This window comes from Beta vulgaris, chromosome 1 (genome assembly GCF_026745355.1).
Source record: "Beta vulgaris subsp. vulgaris cultivar EL10 chromosome 1, EL10.2, whole genome shotgun sequence".
NCBI lineage: Eukaryota > Viridiplantae > Streptophyta > Magnoliopsida > Caryophyllales > Amaranthaceae > Beta > Beta vulgaris.
In genome coordinates, this window is record NC_079202.1 from 55421983 (window position 1) to 55439590 (window position 17608).

The following is a 17608-nucleotide window of genomic DNA, read 5'->3' on the forward strand; positions in this document are numbered from 1 at the left end:
AAACACAACTTACATAAGAGTTTAGAATGGGTGTTTTGGTGTTTTAGTTTAGGTTTTAATCTTTTAGAAAATCAATTTGTTTTTAAAAAAAAGAAGATAAAATGTATATATTAGATAAGTTTAGGGTCTAAGGGTCGGGTCTGGGTAGGGTCTGGGTCCAAAACTTTAAGACCCGGACCCGGACCCTAAAAAATTTACTTGGACCCAGACCCGGACCCTTAGGGTCTGAAAAAGTTGGACCCAAACCCTTAAATTAGGGTTGGGTCCAACAGGGTCATGGTAGGGTCCTGGACCCATGCCCATCCCTAATAGTGGGGATTGAACCCCCAACCTTGAGGTAGGAACTTGGAAGGGTGCTTTCCTTACCACTAGAAGGTAGGAACTTGGAAGGGTGCTTTCCTTACCACTAGACCAAGTACTACTTGGTACAAATTTATTTGTATGCTAAAGGAAAAAAAAACTATGTTTACCTAGTGGGTAGATGACTTGCTACAAATACGTACACACTGAAAATTAGTTGATTATTACAGACTCATCATCAAAAATTATTTTATAATTGTTTGTGCCAAGTGGCTTATCTACCAAGTGGTAAGTCTATTATCTCACATAAATCAGGGAGATTATTGATACATATACCCATTAAATAGACTAATCACTAGAAATAGACAAAAAAAAAAAAAAAATCAACCCTAATGAGTTGTACACCACTATTTATTCCGTAAACAAAGCTTTTCCCATAAAATATATATGTAGCCCTAAGGGCTACATATAAGTATTAAATACATTTCTTTAAATGGAAACAATTTAAGAATTCAAGACACATTTTCACATCAATTGAGGTAATAAATGCTTGATTTAATATTTTATTTCTATTTTAAGCACCTTATACATAGCCCTAAGGGCTATGTATATCATTTTCCAAAATTTAAATAGGCAATCCTCACAACAATAACAAAATCAAAGTTTTTTGCCCTCAGACTCTCAGAGTTAGACAAAGTGTGATGATCACGGGGAAATGTAACGCATTGAATATGTACTTTGCATATACAATTCAAGTAAACTTTTTAAAGATATAGAAAACTTTTCATGAAAGAATATCAGCAAAATAAAATTTGAATATGTGGCATAATATTTTGAAAATAGAGATAAAATAAAACGGTAGCTGTTAATGACGGAAAAAAGAATTACGTTGATGCATATTAAGCTTTGAATAATGAAAATAAGGACATTAATGTCTAGTGGATGAATCGTGATAGTTTTTGTACATAAGTGGCATAATAACATAAATTCTGAATATGTGGCATAATCTTGTGAAATTTAGTATTATGTAAAAAAACATGCATTATGGTTTACTCCATATATCCCATATATCATAATATAGTGCTTGGTTATATTTTTGTGGGAATCAAGAAAAGTGAAAACACATTATAAATTGTATTCAAGCTTTACTTGTATTGGATAAAGATCTCTTTTTTTTTCAAATAAAAAATACAAAATATTATTGTAAATTGTGCTGAATAATGCATGTTTCAATCATCAAAATTAACTTAAATAAATAAAAACAATCATTAAGACTATAATAAAGTAATTAATTGAAGAGTTCGTATTGTGTCGGACTCGTCCGACACAATATTCTCGTCGGACCACTTCACTTGAGTTTCAGGTAGTCTTCATTTTTTTTTCAGTTAGTCCATTATTTCTTTCAGTTGGCCCATTATTTCTTTCAGTTGGCCCATTATTTCTTTCAGTTGGTCCATTCTTTGTTTCAGTTGGTCCATTATTTGTTTCAGTTGGTATACATATTACAAAACAAAGTCCAACTGAAACAAAACAAAGTCCAACTGAAACAAAACAAAAGTTCAATTGAAACAAAACAAAGTCCAACTGAAACAGAACAAAGTCCAACTGAAACAAAACAAAGTCCAACTGAAACAAAATAAAGTCCAACTGAAACAAAAAAATAACCAACTGAAAATGAAAAAGAGGAAAAGAATGAAGACTGAAATTAAGAATTTCATGAAGAAAACTACCAGCCTCAATTTGTTGTTACTCGCCACCTTTTCTTCACTCTCTTACTTTCTCTCTCCTCAAACAAAAAAACAGCGATGAGAAGAACACTGGGTTTGGTTTGAAACTTTGAACATAGGCTCAAACATGATTTGAAGGGGCATCGAAGAGAGAAGGACAGTGAAGCGTTTCCTTCTGGTTTTTTGTACGGTAGAACCGTTGGTAACGTACGACAAACAATCCGACATGCTTAGTACCACAGTCGTGCAGTCTACTGGTGCCGAAGAATCTTTTGCTTCCGTTAACGCCGCCGCTGATGCAACGGCTATAAATACCACCAGGAGTACCGTGAGAGGGGCAGATTGGGGAAACTGTTGTTCTAGTTTAAAGTCTGTTCTTAAAACTAAAGTTGGATGTCTTTGTGAAGCTTGGAATTAGAGCAACAATTGGGCTCAGCCCGTCTGACAATATGCATTGGGTCAGACGGTCTGACCCAATACTTTCACTTAATTGAAAAAGAAAGATTTCTAATAAGAATTATTTTAAAATATTTAAAAAAATTCAAATACTATATTATGAAATGAAGTGAATAGTAATAAATTTAATTTTACTATTATTATGATCAAGAAGCGAGAATATCATTTCCTACGGGGCAACATCTATACTAATATATTAAAGGCGTTCCTGAGCAAGGAACAATGCCACGTAGCATCTTCGCTTGGAGTATTTTATGTTACGTAATCCACATACACTAAAAAAATTATAAAACGCATTATATAAAATTTGATCCCAAGATCACACGCATATATATATATACTAATGTCTTAACCACCAAACTAAGTAATACTTGATGTTATTATTTTAAAATAAAATATTACTAAAATAAAAGATATAATTACCCTGGTCGTAACCGGACCTAAAAACTATTTTATCATCCAAGACAACAGTCCAAGTAGCAAAAAGAACTCAACACAAATGAGTGGATGAGACTTCTTGCGTTCCAGCTTCAAAAATCACTAATTTTTGGACTAAACAAAGTGCCTCTGTATGAAATTACACTTGGCCTTGGCAATACTTGTGTAGTTGTGTAGGAGAGGTTGTGAATTGATCAGTTGTCAATTTTAGGACGTCTTTTAATACTTTTTTCTCCTATGCATCACTTATCACATATTGCTACTTTTTAGTTGTGTATAAGAGAATGTGGCTATCCTTGACGTAAGCTGACAAGATTAACGTTGTATGCACAAGTGTGCAAAATTGTAAAGGTAAATTCTCAAATGAAACGGTCTTACTCCATATCATTTATGAAGTGTCCCTATTGAAAATTACACTTGGCCTTGGCAATACTTATTTATGTCAATTACTTTTTCTTTACTATTTATAAGGTGGTCCTTTTAATCCATATCACATGATGAAATAAAGGGAGATGTGGTAGCTCAACGTAGTACTAACCCGAATTTCAGGACATTGTAAAGGGTTCGAATTCTCATTCTGACAATATATTAAGGCATTTGATCTCGACCAAACATATTAAGGTCATATCCTATAAATTACACAAACAGAATAACTTCCTACGAAACAAAACTTTCTATAGGAATTAAATTTTCATGTGTATTGATTTGCAATATAAGTTATTTTCTGAAGCTGGAGCAGAATATACTCTATAATATTACAAACTTCCTGAGTGGTTAGTTATGTTCTGAAGGTGGGTACGTGTTACGATGTAAAGCTTTATTATACATAAAGTTAGTGGAACTCTTCGCTATATGTTAAGACTTAGATATCTATGTAAAATCTTGCAAAATGATGACTTCATTAAGCACATTTCAAATTCAGACCATTGCTTCAGAATCGGACAAAAAAATAAAAAGTAGAAAACACTTCTAGATAGTCATTTTCATATGTAAATATTTCAGTTTTTCTGATTTAGAAATCGATGTTTTCTTTATGAACACTATCATTTTCTCGCACATACTTATAGGATCTTGCGCATAATAAATATACTGCAAAATCAACTGTTGTAAGAGCTGCCAGTAAGAAGTAAAACTTTTCTAGGTGACCTTTATTTAGTTTTGCCGGTATCCATCCATGCATGTTATCTCTAGTAGTTATCTTCATAACGATGGTCACTATTACGATGCTCAGATAATTCCCGAGTGCCATTGATGTCGTATAAAGTGCACTCCCAAAGCTCTTCAGTCCTTCAGGTGCTTGTCCATTGAAAAATTCTAATTGTGGGACATACATGAAAACTTCGGATGCTCCAATAAGCACAAACTGAGGTATTTGCCATAAGATGCTCAGCGAACTTGCATATTTGCAGTCCTTACAATCCTTTATCGCATATTTTAATCGGAAAATTTCTACTATACCAGATACGATCATAGCCAAAATCGCAAAAATTAGGCCAAACCCCATCCTTTCGAGCTCAATGAGTCCTCTTTTCCGCAATCTTAGCACTAAAGGGTTCAAAACACGACGATAAAGGAAAATGAAGACCGCAACACTAAGGATGTCGAAACTAGACATGCTGGCTGGTGGAATGTGAAGGTGTCCGATGTTTGTTCTCATTTCCGCGCCTTGAACCACAAAAAGCGAGGCCATTTGAGTGTAAACTACAGAGTGCATTATTGTGCAAAGCCAAATCGGGAGAAGCCTTAGTATGCATTTCACTTCTTCAACTTGTGTAACGGTACATAAGTGCCTCTGATCATAAAGATGCTTGGTTTGGCTAGCACAATCTTTTGATGTGATTACTGCGGCTTTATCCAAGAACCTATTAGATGATAACAAGGACCTATTAGATGATAACTCTATTACTCACCATTTACCAATTAACCATGTGTTTTTAACTAGTAGCACACATAGTCCGTTTGATTCTTATAAAACTCAAAAGCATCCTTTACTCTCTAAATTATGCTTTATCATTTTAAGGTTGCTTTCATCTTTATAAATTATATAGATTAGTACTCATGGGAAAACTCTAATAAATAACACACAATATATACCGTGGATGATAAAACATACAAGAAGAGAGTAAAAGGCTAGGGAAAATTACATCTAAAATGTAGTATAAACCAACTTGGAAATTTTAGTAGCATAGAATTGATCAACGCCCTATTTATTCCACCTTAAATTTATAGAAGAAAAATTATCTCTATTGAATTAAAACTAATTTTCGCTAACAACTCATTTTTGCTTCTTAAACGGATCTTTGTTTATCTCTAGTGTAATATTCCAATGCAATTTACTTGTTTTTACTAATTAATTTTACTAGTCAAAACCAAATTTCACTGTTTGAAGATGATTTTTGATTATTAAGACTAATCGTTACTCATTCAAAGATTAATTTATTATTTATTTAGGTGAAGTAGATAGGGCTAAATAGAAGAAAAAAAACTGTCAAAGGATCAACTCAACCAAAAGTTTAAACTAGTGGTTGAGGCCCCAAAAATAGTTTTTATACTCTATCATGTCCCTCTGGTATCCAAAAATTTGGTGTCTACAACCTCTCACGCGAGAGCCCATGTTGCGCTTAAAGTGTGGATGCAGCATAGGTCTCTCTCATACCTGACACTAGATATTCCAATTAGAAATAAGGGGTGGATAAGATTTAAACTCGTGACCTTTTCTATCACGCTAACTCTAAGGACTAACTCAACCAAAAGTTTAAGCTGGAAGGTTTTACAAATAGTTTTATACTCTATCACAAACAACTGAGGGAATGGGGAGTATATATCTTGGGATAAATGATGATCAGAATATTGTTTTCAATTGTTACTACACAAAAGGAGAAAATAATAATGAATGCTTACTTGAAACCTTGTGTGTGTAAGATCCTTCGACATCTATTTTTGCTATAATCCTTAGCATCTATTTCATACAAAGCATCACCATCTTGTGGTACAACCACCTTGCATTTCTTTATGGCAGCAACAAACACTCTACTAAACCTCAAAACTGGATTACCTTGAGGTTTGAAGTGCCTATAACAAGGTGTACCACCAAGGAACAACACCATAGCCATAAGAGCAGTAGCAGCCGACGCCGAAAATCCGATCTCCCACTTCCCATAATCTTCATAGTAGGCTAATATGGTATTGGAAATGAGAGGTCCTAAATTGAAGGCCAAGTAAAAATAGCTGAAATATGCGATTTTTGAGCTTCTTTCCTTAGGATGTTCGACATCGAATTGATCGGCTCCAAATGTAGCAATAATTGGTTGGTATCCTCCATTGCCAAGGGCTACCATGTATAGTGCGAAATAGAAGATTGCTACATGTAAGCTAGAGTGAGAGTTGCATGGAGTTTGCTTATCACCACATCCTCTAGGGTTAAGCAAGAACAAGTATGATGATAGTGACAAAAGAGCCAAACCCTATATTAAAAAAACATCATGTTATATAATTTGTCAATGGACTTCTATGCATGTAGTTTATGTTTGGACCCTTTGTAATTAGATGATTCTGTCTTTCATTTCAGAATAGTCTCAATTTGCAAAAATAGCAAATAAGAAATACATAGATTATAAAAAAATAGACTATTTTTATCACAATTTCAACATAGCATCGACAGACTTTCGCTTTTGTAAATAGGTAGTTTTTTATCCATCGTCATTGTTTTAAGTTTGAGGGGATCGGAAAAAAATAAAGAAACCTTTAAAAAAAAAGCAGGTTCTCCATTCACTATGTTTTTATATTGATTATTTGTGTGAATATTACCAAAATTCTATGACATTGCATGAATATAGAAGCATAAGCCACGTTTAATATGTAGGCCTTTTTTAATAATATATTTAAGAATAGTTATCCTTGTATATATGCGTAATTGCGTATCATACCAATGTAGAAATTTATTACGAATATGTCAAAAGTGACTTAATTAATTTAGTTTAAGAGCTAAATTGACAAATGAGTCGTTAATCAAGGATATAATTTTGTTTCAGAAAAAAAAATGCAAGACTTCTACTATATATTAGAAAGAGTAACAAAACTTACAAGGACAAAAATTGCCTGAAAGATGGCGCAAGTCCTGAATCTACCCCAATAAGAATCACTTAGGAAGGCGCCAATGAGGGAGAAGAGATAAACAGTTCCAAACCATTTGCTGACGTTGTTTGCTGCATCAGCATTATGTTGGCCTACCACTCTTGTTAAGAACAATACCAAGTTTACTCCAACTCCGTAAAATGCCAGTGTAGCCATTCCTTGATTCACTGTTATTATTGTCATCAAGCATTAAAGTAATAATAGACATACGAAAAAAAAATCAGATATAAACTATGAAAATTAGATACTTCTTTCATTTCTTAAATAGTATTAATGTTTCTAGTTCGAGTTGCACATATTAGTGAGAAAAAAAAGATGATGTTATCAAAGTCTAGCTTCATATTTTTTTAGTTTGCTCGTTTGGAATCTTTACACTATTCACAATTACAGAAAATATTTTAAATTCTTCTCAATATATAAGAAAAAATATAATCATGTGGGATTTTCATTCGTGTCAATGAATACTTTATCACTCCATATTCAATCATTGTATTTTTTACATTAATATATAAGAAAAGATATTTGAGGTTACACACAATTAGAACAAGCAAACTAAAAAAACTATAAGATGTTAAAAGTTATCCATAAAAAATAGTAATGAAACACACCCTAAATTAATCAAAAATTCCTCCTCTTTTAAATGTTGTAGATCTCTCTTAAACAAGTTTATTATATTCGTGATTATAAATTCCTTATAATTATAGTGGCAGATCTTGAACTAAACATTTAAAAGTGTCAATTTTTTTTATCTCTAAACATTATATTAAAAGTTGAATTCATATTAATTACGTTACAATTTTTTCTTATGTAATATAATATAAGTATTTGATATGGCAAAAAAAATTTATCGAGACCAACCCTTACTAGCCCCAACTAAGATCATCCCGGCGTATAAAGAACTAAAAAAAGACAAGATTTGATTACCTAGAATAAGAGTGCCTGGCCCCCATCTTCCACTTTTGGTACGTATTGCAGGATTACCCCGTTGATCCACTGATCCATCGAGAGTATGTTCTACTACTTGAGTTTCACTTTCGTGATTGTCCTGAATATCAATTTTAATAGATTATATTCATTCCTCAAGCTCAAACATATGAATAAAATCAATAAATAATGATTGAGGAAGCTAATAAGGTTGTTTATTTAGATGCAATTTTGGCACTTTGTAAGGTATTTCTAGTTTATACACTTTCTTTTTCTTTTAACTTTTTCTTATATTGTATAGTTTTGATAGAAAGTTATTCGGAAGAAGAGATTGAGAGAGACAAAGTAAATATTATTTGCCGATTCCTTCTCATTTTCTTTCTTTAAGTATATGTTCAGTTGGTATGACATCATGACTACATATATCAGGGTTATTTATTAATTAGTGTAAGCCGTAAGCTAAGTTGAGAGAGAAGAACATTCTATAAACTTCAACAAATTTAGTCATGCATTTTTTTAGGATTCTCTGACTTCTTTTGATTCAAGGTTTGAAGAATGGGAACATTAAAATTAATTTTTATCACGAATTTTAAGTTGGTTGTTTCTTAGTTCTTTCAATTTCATTTATTAACATCAAGCACAAGCTACTAAAATAAATTTAAACCAACTTGTGTTATATTTTCATCATGTATGCTTTAATTTGTTGCTTAGAAAACATCTAGATACATGCATGCAAATGTATTAGGGTTTGGAGTATTGATCTATATATCCATGCAAATGTGTTGCTATCCCTAAGGTGAATGTGCCATGTCAATCTGATAACATTTGACCCAATTAAAGCCATCAAAAATTTAGTTTTTTTTGTAATATATTTCGATAAATAAGTTAAACATTTCGAATAAATATAACAAGAAATGTAACTTCTTCTCATAAAATGATCCAAAGTTGACTTAATTCAAACTTAAACATATTTAATTTGTCTAAATACCAATTTGATTTTTTTGAGAATTATGGTGGATATATTGAACGAAATTATTAGTTAATTTACAAAAATGTATTATTTGTGATTATAACTAGTGATATCTCACTATGCAATTTACTTATACTCCTATATGTACGTCAAAATTACATATGATGTCTCAATTCTTATTAGTATTTGGTGGACCTAGCCTATCGGGTTGAACTGAGATCCGATTATGGTATAGGTATTGGGATGTGGGTAAAAAGAATTATCATATCAAAATCTACAATATGCGCCAAATCGAAAGAAGGTTAATACATACCTTTTGCAACATGTTCGACAAAACCATCGTCGTATATATGATATTATGATCAGAAGCAGAAGAAATCAAGTAACAAATATATGCATGCAAAATATAAAAGCAAAGTGTTTAGGAATGCAATTATGATTATGGTAGAGAGAAATTATGAGTGTGTTGTGAAATTCCTTTGGTGAGTGCTTATAAAAGAGTTTAAGCAAGTTATGTTTTTATAGAGGAAATTGGAGAAGCATGAATTATTATACTAGTACTTTATAAAATAGAGTGGACTATAAAGATGATCACTTCAAAAATATAATATTAAAAAAGAATTGTTTGTGCCTAATACATGCACAAAAATTATGTAATTTTAATTTTAACAATATGAGCCATTTTTTATTAGTTGATTCATACTATCTTTGGTTCTAAAAGATCCTCCCTCTTTGACATTTATCACTATTCACAAGTTTCACTTTAACCGTTGCTTGTGACTTATACGTAAGAAAAAATATAGTTATGCGGGATCTTGTGAGATTCGTCTCAATATGTATTTAATATCTACTTTTTTATCATTTTTACGAATACATAATTAAACATATTAGTGTCCAATATTTACACTGGCATGCGTAAAAATTAAAAGAGAGAGGATCTTTAATTAATTCGGAAGAGTAAATATTTTTTGTTTATTTATCATGTTGATTATGATAAAAAGAGGTGTATTTAAGAGAGAAAATAAGTGTGCTCCACTTATTTGTATCATTATGTGTCACTTAATTTTATTGGTCTATATCAATTGTGCTCTATCTTATTTATTTTTTTAAAATATTAAGAAGTTTTCTTTAATCTAATTTTATGAATCAATTATATTTAGTGGCATATACAATAAAAAAAAAAAGTGGAACAAAGATTTGGATTCATCAATGATTGTGACGTGAATCATGATACACAATTTAAGATTCCATACGTTAAGGTCATTTTTCCCTTAATAATACCTATGATGGTTTTTAATATGCGCTTTTGAATTTCACGTCTATCATGTCTATAAACATTTCCATATCAAGGATATCTTGGCCTAGTAGTTAAGATTGAGGTGTTGTGAATGATAGGTCACATGTCCGAATTTTCCTTTCTCTTCTTTGTACTTGTACGGCCTTCATAGCTCATTTGATAAAAAAAACATAAAAACTCCATGACCATTAATATATTTATTATTATTAATTAAAATTACAAATTTTATATTTTAAAATTATGTATTTATAAATTAGAGACAAATCTAAAATAATCTACATGACTATATATATTATTTATCTTACGTATTAAAGACAAATGGTAATCCAAGGGAGCATGTGAATAATGTAGAAATCTAAAGCATGTAAACTAAAATAGGAGTAAGCTAGGTACTAAATAGAAGTGCAAAAGGAAAATCAAAGGGGACTAATATTTATGTAGTACTTAGACAAAAAAATAAAGTTGAATTTACTGATTATAGTAAATTCATATATCTTAGTTGATTTTTTTTTGTCTTAGTAGAGGCACAAATAATCAACTTATCAAGTAAAAAATATAGAAGAATTTGTATTTACTTCCATATACTCCTTTTTTTCTTAGTTGCAATAATTTCTATTTTTAGGTATTTTATTTCAATGTAACTTTTCATTTCTTGCTAAAGAATTTGGGACAGTATAACCATTTTATCATCACTTTACCTACTTTCATATGCAAAAAGTATGGACAACTGAATTAAATTTATTCTCTTTTCTTAATATTTGTGAAAAAAAATATTTGTTGCAACTTAAAGATAGTATGCATTAGCTCTAAGCATTGCAAATGAACATTATACACATGTCCGAGATTGATAATAATTTACGAATGTACAACAAAATTACACGTGGATTTGTATAATTAATATTTCACTTAACTTGATTGCTATTTATTTTATTTTACCTTCTTTTATAATGTACATCATTAGTTTCTGACGTCCTTTTCTAGTATCTATTGATTCCTCGTCGGGTCAAGATTTGTACCACAATACCACACAAAGCATCATTAGAAAAGGGCGACCGGGCAAAAAGTGGTTTGGACGCTTAGCTTTATTGTCTAAATCTTTCACGATTTTAATACTTTTTAGGAAAAATTGATAATAGAGGTCTGAACTTTGGGCGATAATTTTTAAAAGGTTTGAACTATTGATTAACCTGTGTAGGTTCCAATTTTAGGGGGTCTTAACTTTTAGCGGGCCTCGGTGATTTAAAACTGACGATTTTTTAAAAAAATCTTACCTAGTTCCTACTTCTCTCCCTCAATTAACCCTTCTGGTGTGACCCAAGTTTTACAAATTATGACCTATTAAGCCAATTTCAAGTCACTAAGGCCCGCTAAAAGTTAGCACCCCCTAAAGTTGGGACCTACACAGGTTAATCAATAGTTCAGACCTTTTAAAAATTATCACCCCAAGTTGAGACCTCTATCGTCAATTTTTCCTACTTTTTATTAGCTAATCTTATGATTTGGACTATTGATTACTTTAAATAGCTACTTGGACTGATCGACTATTGGAATTAATGTAATAACACAATTTCACAAGGTATTTAGAGTACCTAAAATGATAAGGTGCTAATTACTTTTTTTTTTTTGAATAGTAAAATTAATTCATTAATAAAAAGTCATACGACATCTACATAAGCAATCGAATCAAACAAATACATAAGTTGAATCAAACAAAAATTTCCATCATAAAAACTACGATCGTCGTCAAACAAATCTTGCAATGTGGAACATCTCCCGCTTATATCGCTGGAAAATACAGCCTTGTTGGAGAAACAATCTAACGATCCCTTGTAGTCGTGAGGATGATTTCCGTCGGATTCAACTGACCGTATTCGAAAAATTGATAACCTTTGTGATCCTGTTAAATTTCTTGTTTAGGGAGGAAGAAAGGAGAAAAGATTGAGGTCATCCATTGATGACTTTAGAGAGAGCTTGCAGAACGTAGAGAGAAAGAGTGATGTATTATTATGATGTAAGGAGTAAAAGAAGTAAGTTGTTAGAATATTACATTCTACCTATTTATACTAATTACAATAGGTAACCAAACTAATGTTATCTAACAAACTAATTAACAATATTAGTAAACTCTTAACAACCTAACAACAATGACTAAATCTTAAACTCCAACACCCCCCCTCAAACTGGAATGGGAATGACCATTCCAGTTTGGATTAAACCAAATGAGAGCACTTAGAAGGGGGTATAACAGCAACAGAGGGTACAGCAGAGAATGACTACAATGCAGCAACTTTAGCATCAGGGAGCACACTAATGGTTGAAGAATCATTTTCAGGTTGAACTTGAACTGTCCAACAAACTTCAAAACTGATTCCAATGTTGTTTTGCTGATACAGAGCAACTAATGCACCATCCTTGATTCAGAGAACTTACATCAACAGTAGCATGCGACATTTGGAGCCCACTTCCACTGTGGTAACGAGAGCCCACTTCCACTGTGGTAATGAAGGATGAAGACTTGGAGTGACCACTGCAGCAAACCATCACGCATCAAATGATGTGCAATACCAATCCACACCCACAAATACCATCAACTACACCAAACCTTGGAACTCACCAATACCACCATACCGTACCAAACCAATACACCAAACAACCAATACCTCATCAACAAACAACTTCTAAACTAATCAACGATATGATAAAGCCATCATCACCATATCCCCCTCAAGCTTAGAGATGAAAAACACTCTAAGCTTGAAGAAGAACAACCATAGAAAAGAGATGAAAAGAGGAATGAACTTAAGGGTGTGTAAGAAGTGAAAGAGAGGAATGTGTTTAGGAATTTGTGAATGAGAGAAATACGAAATGAGAGAAAAAAAAAATTGTGAGAAATATGAAATGACCACTTTCGGGTCTCAAAGAAACGCCTCTATGGGCATCAAAACAAGCCACTATGGCATAACAAAGCCAACTATGGCAAACAAAGCCACTATGGGCATAACAAGCCACTTTGGGCAAACTTGACCAACTATGGGTCGAAAATTGAGGTTAGAGTCATAAGACTATAGAGAATTTGGGAGGTTAAAGTCATAAGACTATCAAATTTTGGAGGTTAAAGTCATAAGACTATCAAATTTTGGAGGTTAAAAGTCATAAGACTATCAAATTTAGAACCTAGCAAAGTAGGCTTTGAGCAAAAGAGATCACAATGGATCTTTGAACAAAAAAAGAGAAATGATCACTCAACAGGGGTCACAAAGAAAATCAGAGAAACAACTCAGTAGATAAACTGAATTCAGATGATGAAAAGAAAATTTCAGAGAAGAAGAGTTTAGAGAAATTTAGATAATCAACCCAATTCAGAGAAGATTTCACAGATTTTCAGATTAAGATTCAGCAATTTCAGAGAATATTCAATAAGAGAATCAATTTTCAGAGATATTTCAGAGATTATTTGCAAATTTCAGAATTTTCGGAGAAAATATTACCAGAAATGTCAAAATGATGAACTGCAGAGAAAACATGATGATAACAAAATGAAATTGTATGTTAATCAAGAAATTTGAGGGCTGAATTTGATTGAAAAGGATAGAAAAGAATACCAAACAAAGAATGATAGTAAATTGATCAAACATTTACCGTACACAAAAAAATCAAGCAGAACAGAAATGAATGGGAAAGATGAAGGAAGGAAGTAAAATGTGGAATATTTCATGCTCAATTCAGTAGATAGAACATGGAAAATGTGAAATGTGAAGAAATCTTCAAACAACCATCAACCATAAATCTCATCAACCAAACTCCATCACCACAACAATAAATTCGGCATTCAACCATCTATCAATATGACACAAACTAACATCAACAATTAGAGGATACCAAAAAATCTCAACCAACACCATTAACCAACTACAATAACCAGAAAAAGATCAACACTAAAGGACTACAACAAAAATTCCACATTCAAGAATGCTCTCCATACTCCAAATGAAATAAAGACTTACGATCAAGATTGGCAAGATTCATACCCAGCAAACAAACTCAGAGAAATCCAAAGTCAAAAGAGAAAACACGAGCCCAGAAATCTAGCATTCCAAACAACAATACTTCTCTCGCATTTATCGAACAACTTGCGTGCAACACAAAGCAAACACAGAAAATTTGCAGAGAAACAACCTCCAACAATCCAAGAATGACCAAGGAAATTGGGTTTAATCGCACGCAAAAATTGTGTATGTGTTTGAGAAAATTCAGCCAATAATAAAGAAGAAAATTGTGTGGGAAAATCTTAACACAAGAACACGAATTCGATTGAATTGGGGAAAACTTTTAAAGCAGTTGAATTTCAGTTGAATATTAATCGATAGAAGATTAATGGATGAAGAATTGAATAAACTGATTATATTCAATGAAATCGACAATTTGAAGCAAGAAATTTGAAGAAATTCGCAGCGGAAAATGAGAAGAATAAACGCAAAAAGAAATAGTATTACGGGAACAGAAGAAACTTAATCTCCAGAAATTGTTGATCGAAGAAAAACGCGGAATTAGTGAGCTAGGTTCGAATCCTGCTCTGATACCATGTTAAATTTCTTGTTTAGGGAGGAAGAAAGGAGAAAAGATTGAGGTCATCCATTGATGACTTTAGAGAGAGCTTGAAGAACGTAGAGAGAAAGAGTGATGTATTATTATGATGTAAGGAGTAAAAGAAGTAAGTTGTTAGAATATTACATTCTACCTATTTATACTAATTACAATAGGTAACCAAACTAATGTTATCTAACAAACTAATTAACAATATTAGTAAACTCTTAACAACCTAACAACAATGACTAAATCTTAAACTCCAACACCGCATAATTCTTCACCAACAAAATAATTTCACGGCAATCCATTAGATCTAGTATCCCGGATTGTAACCTGTAGAAATTCCCCCTCTAAAAGAGGAGAAAAACCCGTCTTTCGAAGGAGGTCGAAAAACCTTGTCTTTCGAAGGAGATCGAAAAACCTTTTCTTACGAACGAGATCGAAAACCCTTTCTTTCGAGGAGAAATCGTTATTGGAAACCTAAAAACAAATAAAAAAAAACAAAGGTGGGGGCTTTCCAACGGTAATAACCGATGGAAGCCCCTTTAAAAATCAACAATGGAGGCTAGTGTTTTTGAAAGTAGAGAGGAGAGAGGGGAGAGAGAAAAAATAAGAAAAACACGTACGACATTATGTTAGGTGCTAATTACTTTAAGGGTTGTGAATGTTTATGAATGTTCGGCAAGTAGCCAAAATAAAATTTCAGGAGCTTTAAAATGGCGGAAATTAACAAAGTGATAACTATAATGTTTCAAACTCAGTCACGTGAAAGTTGAAATTAATAAGGTGTTAGAACTGATAAAATAACTGATAATTTATTCTTTAATTTTCAACTACGACTTCACCTGTTGCTGCCAATTGGCAAGCACCCGACCCAAGCCCAATGCCCTCATTACTCATATACCCTCACAAGTCACACACCCACTTTCGCAAACCTTTGTGAACTTATGCGACCTATGCAACAAACCAAAACAAGAAGGTAATGAAGATAGAGCAATAGAGAGGAGAAAGAACGAAGAATTTTGTTTGTTTTTCTTTTTGTTTTTCTTGAAACGTTGTAATGGGTGACATTTGACGCATGAAAGACTTATCGTAGAGAAGATAATCGTTGGAGTGGTAGTGTGCTACACTGCTAGTAGTGGACTAGTGGTAATTTAGTTTTGGTGAGAAAATTGGATTTTATTGGTTAAGGGTTTATTCTTTTCACCTTATTTTTTTCCGATATATTTTTATTTTCTCTAAACTTTTATGAACTTTTCAAAACTTTTCTTTTTTTTTTTAGAATTTTTCTTATTCTCTCTGAACTTTTTTAACTTTTCATGCATTCTCTTCTAAACTTTTTCTTATTTTTTTCTCTAATTTTCGTACTTTTCTGAAAATTTCTCATTCTTTCTAGAATTCTCTTAATATTTTTACTTCTTATTTTTCTTTTGAAAAAAGCAAAAATACAAATAAAGAGAACAGACCTTAAACACGTGAAAAAAAAGTTAGTGCTGAAACAAAGTATAGAGTAGGATTTACAAAGGAACAAATACCGAACAATTACAACATTAAAATAATTATTTTTTTTCATCAACACAAAATATTTACTTTATACGCGATTAGAGATATCAAAGACTTGTCAAAGTTAGTTCATAAATAGTGAACAAATATCATATGTCGTAACTATTTTAAAATGGATGGAATATAGAGTAAAGTTAGTCTCGCGAGACTTGGAAAGAAAATGACAAATCAACGATATTGAGTCGGCAAATGGAGTTACTTTCCAACTTAGCCTTTATAGGTATCCCATTCCCAACAAAAGAATGATAAATGACAATATTGAGTATGTCACAAACTCACAACTTTTATCACAACTTTTATAACTTAAAGTTGCAAAAAAGCTAGCTTCCAAAACATTAGGTTAGTGTCCTTGGCATTATAGCTTCAATTGCAGGTTTTTTTAAGTTTGATGAACTATAATATATTCAGGTAATCCAAGCTTTGGGGGGATGTACTACTTTACTTACTAGTTACTACTTCATTCGTTCTCTTATTCATTTCTTGGACACTTGGACCTTAGGCGTGTTTATCTTCTCACATCACTTATCAGAGATCCACATCTTTTATTATAAGAGCAACAGATTATCTACATGAGAGACCCGGCCAACTGAACCCCTAAAATGTTGAGACCCCGCGAAAAGCAAATATATATTATTCGTATATTTTCTATGTTCTTTGTGAGTTATAATATATATTTGATATTTCCTATGTTCTTTGTGAGTTATAATATTTGTTTTGTCATATCCGGCTAAAAATAGGAATGTGAATGGAAGTAGCAACTCGGACTTTATTACTAGTTGGGTATGAGAATAGCGAATGTTGGATTGAATTTTCAAATGGATCGTCACCTACAAAACAAGAATACTAACCTGGTGGTTTCCGGACGAACCCTGTATGATGATAATTCAGCCGGATGAGCACTGCAAAGCAAGAGAGTGAAGAGAATTGCCAAATTTATGTATTTGTTTCGCTTACATAAAGTGAACTTTCATTTGATAATGGAGTGTAGGTCTAAGTGGCTTTACTTCCGCTTTCCCTTTATTGTCGTACCTGAATTGCTTTACAATGGCCTTTTAGAGTTTTAGTTATCCACAACGGGATTGGGTCGATATTAATTAAGACCCCAACACACATCATTTACATATTATATATTATGATTATCTTTGACTATTTATTCATAAGGAAAAAGAAAAACACAAATTTCTAATTTTTTTTTTGGAGTTACATCATTTT

The 17608-nt window shown here is 32.2% G+C and overlaps 1 protein-coding gene across 1 annotated transcript; it reads right to left on the bottom strand.

The window, feature by feature from the left end:
- Positions 1 to 3933: 3933 nt before the first annotated feature.
- Positions 3934 to 16266, bottom strand: LOC104905546 (protein NRT1/ PTR FAMILY 7.3-like; the record flags this gene model as incomplete). The annotated part of the gene is made up of 5 exons (XM_057392366.1): positions 3934 to 4783; positions 5823 to 6385; positions 7005 to 7222; positions 7980 to 8086; positions 16250 to 16266. Coding segments are annotated over 5 exons (1755 nt in total), but the record flags the coding sequence as incomplete, so codon positions are not given.
- Between the last annotated feature and the right edge of the window lie 1342 nt (positions 16267 to 17608).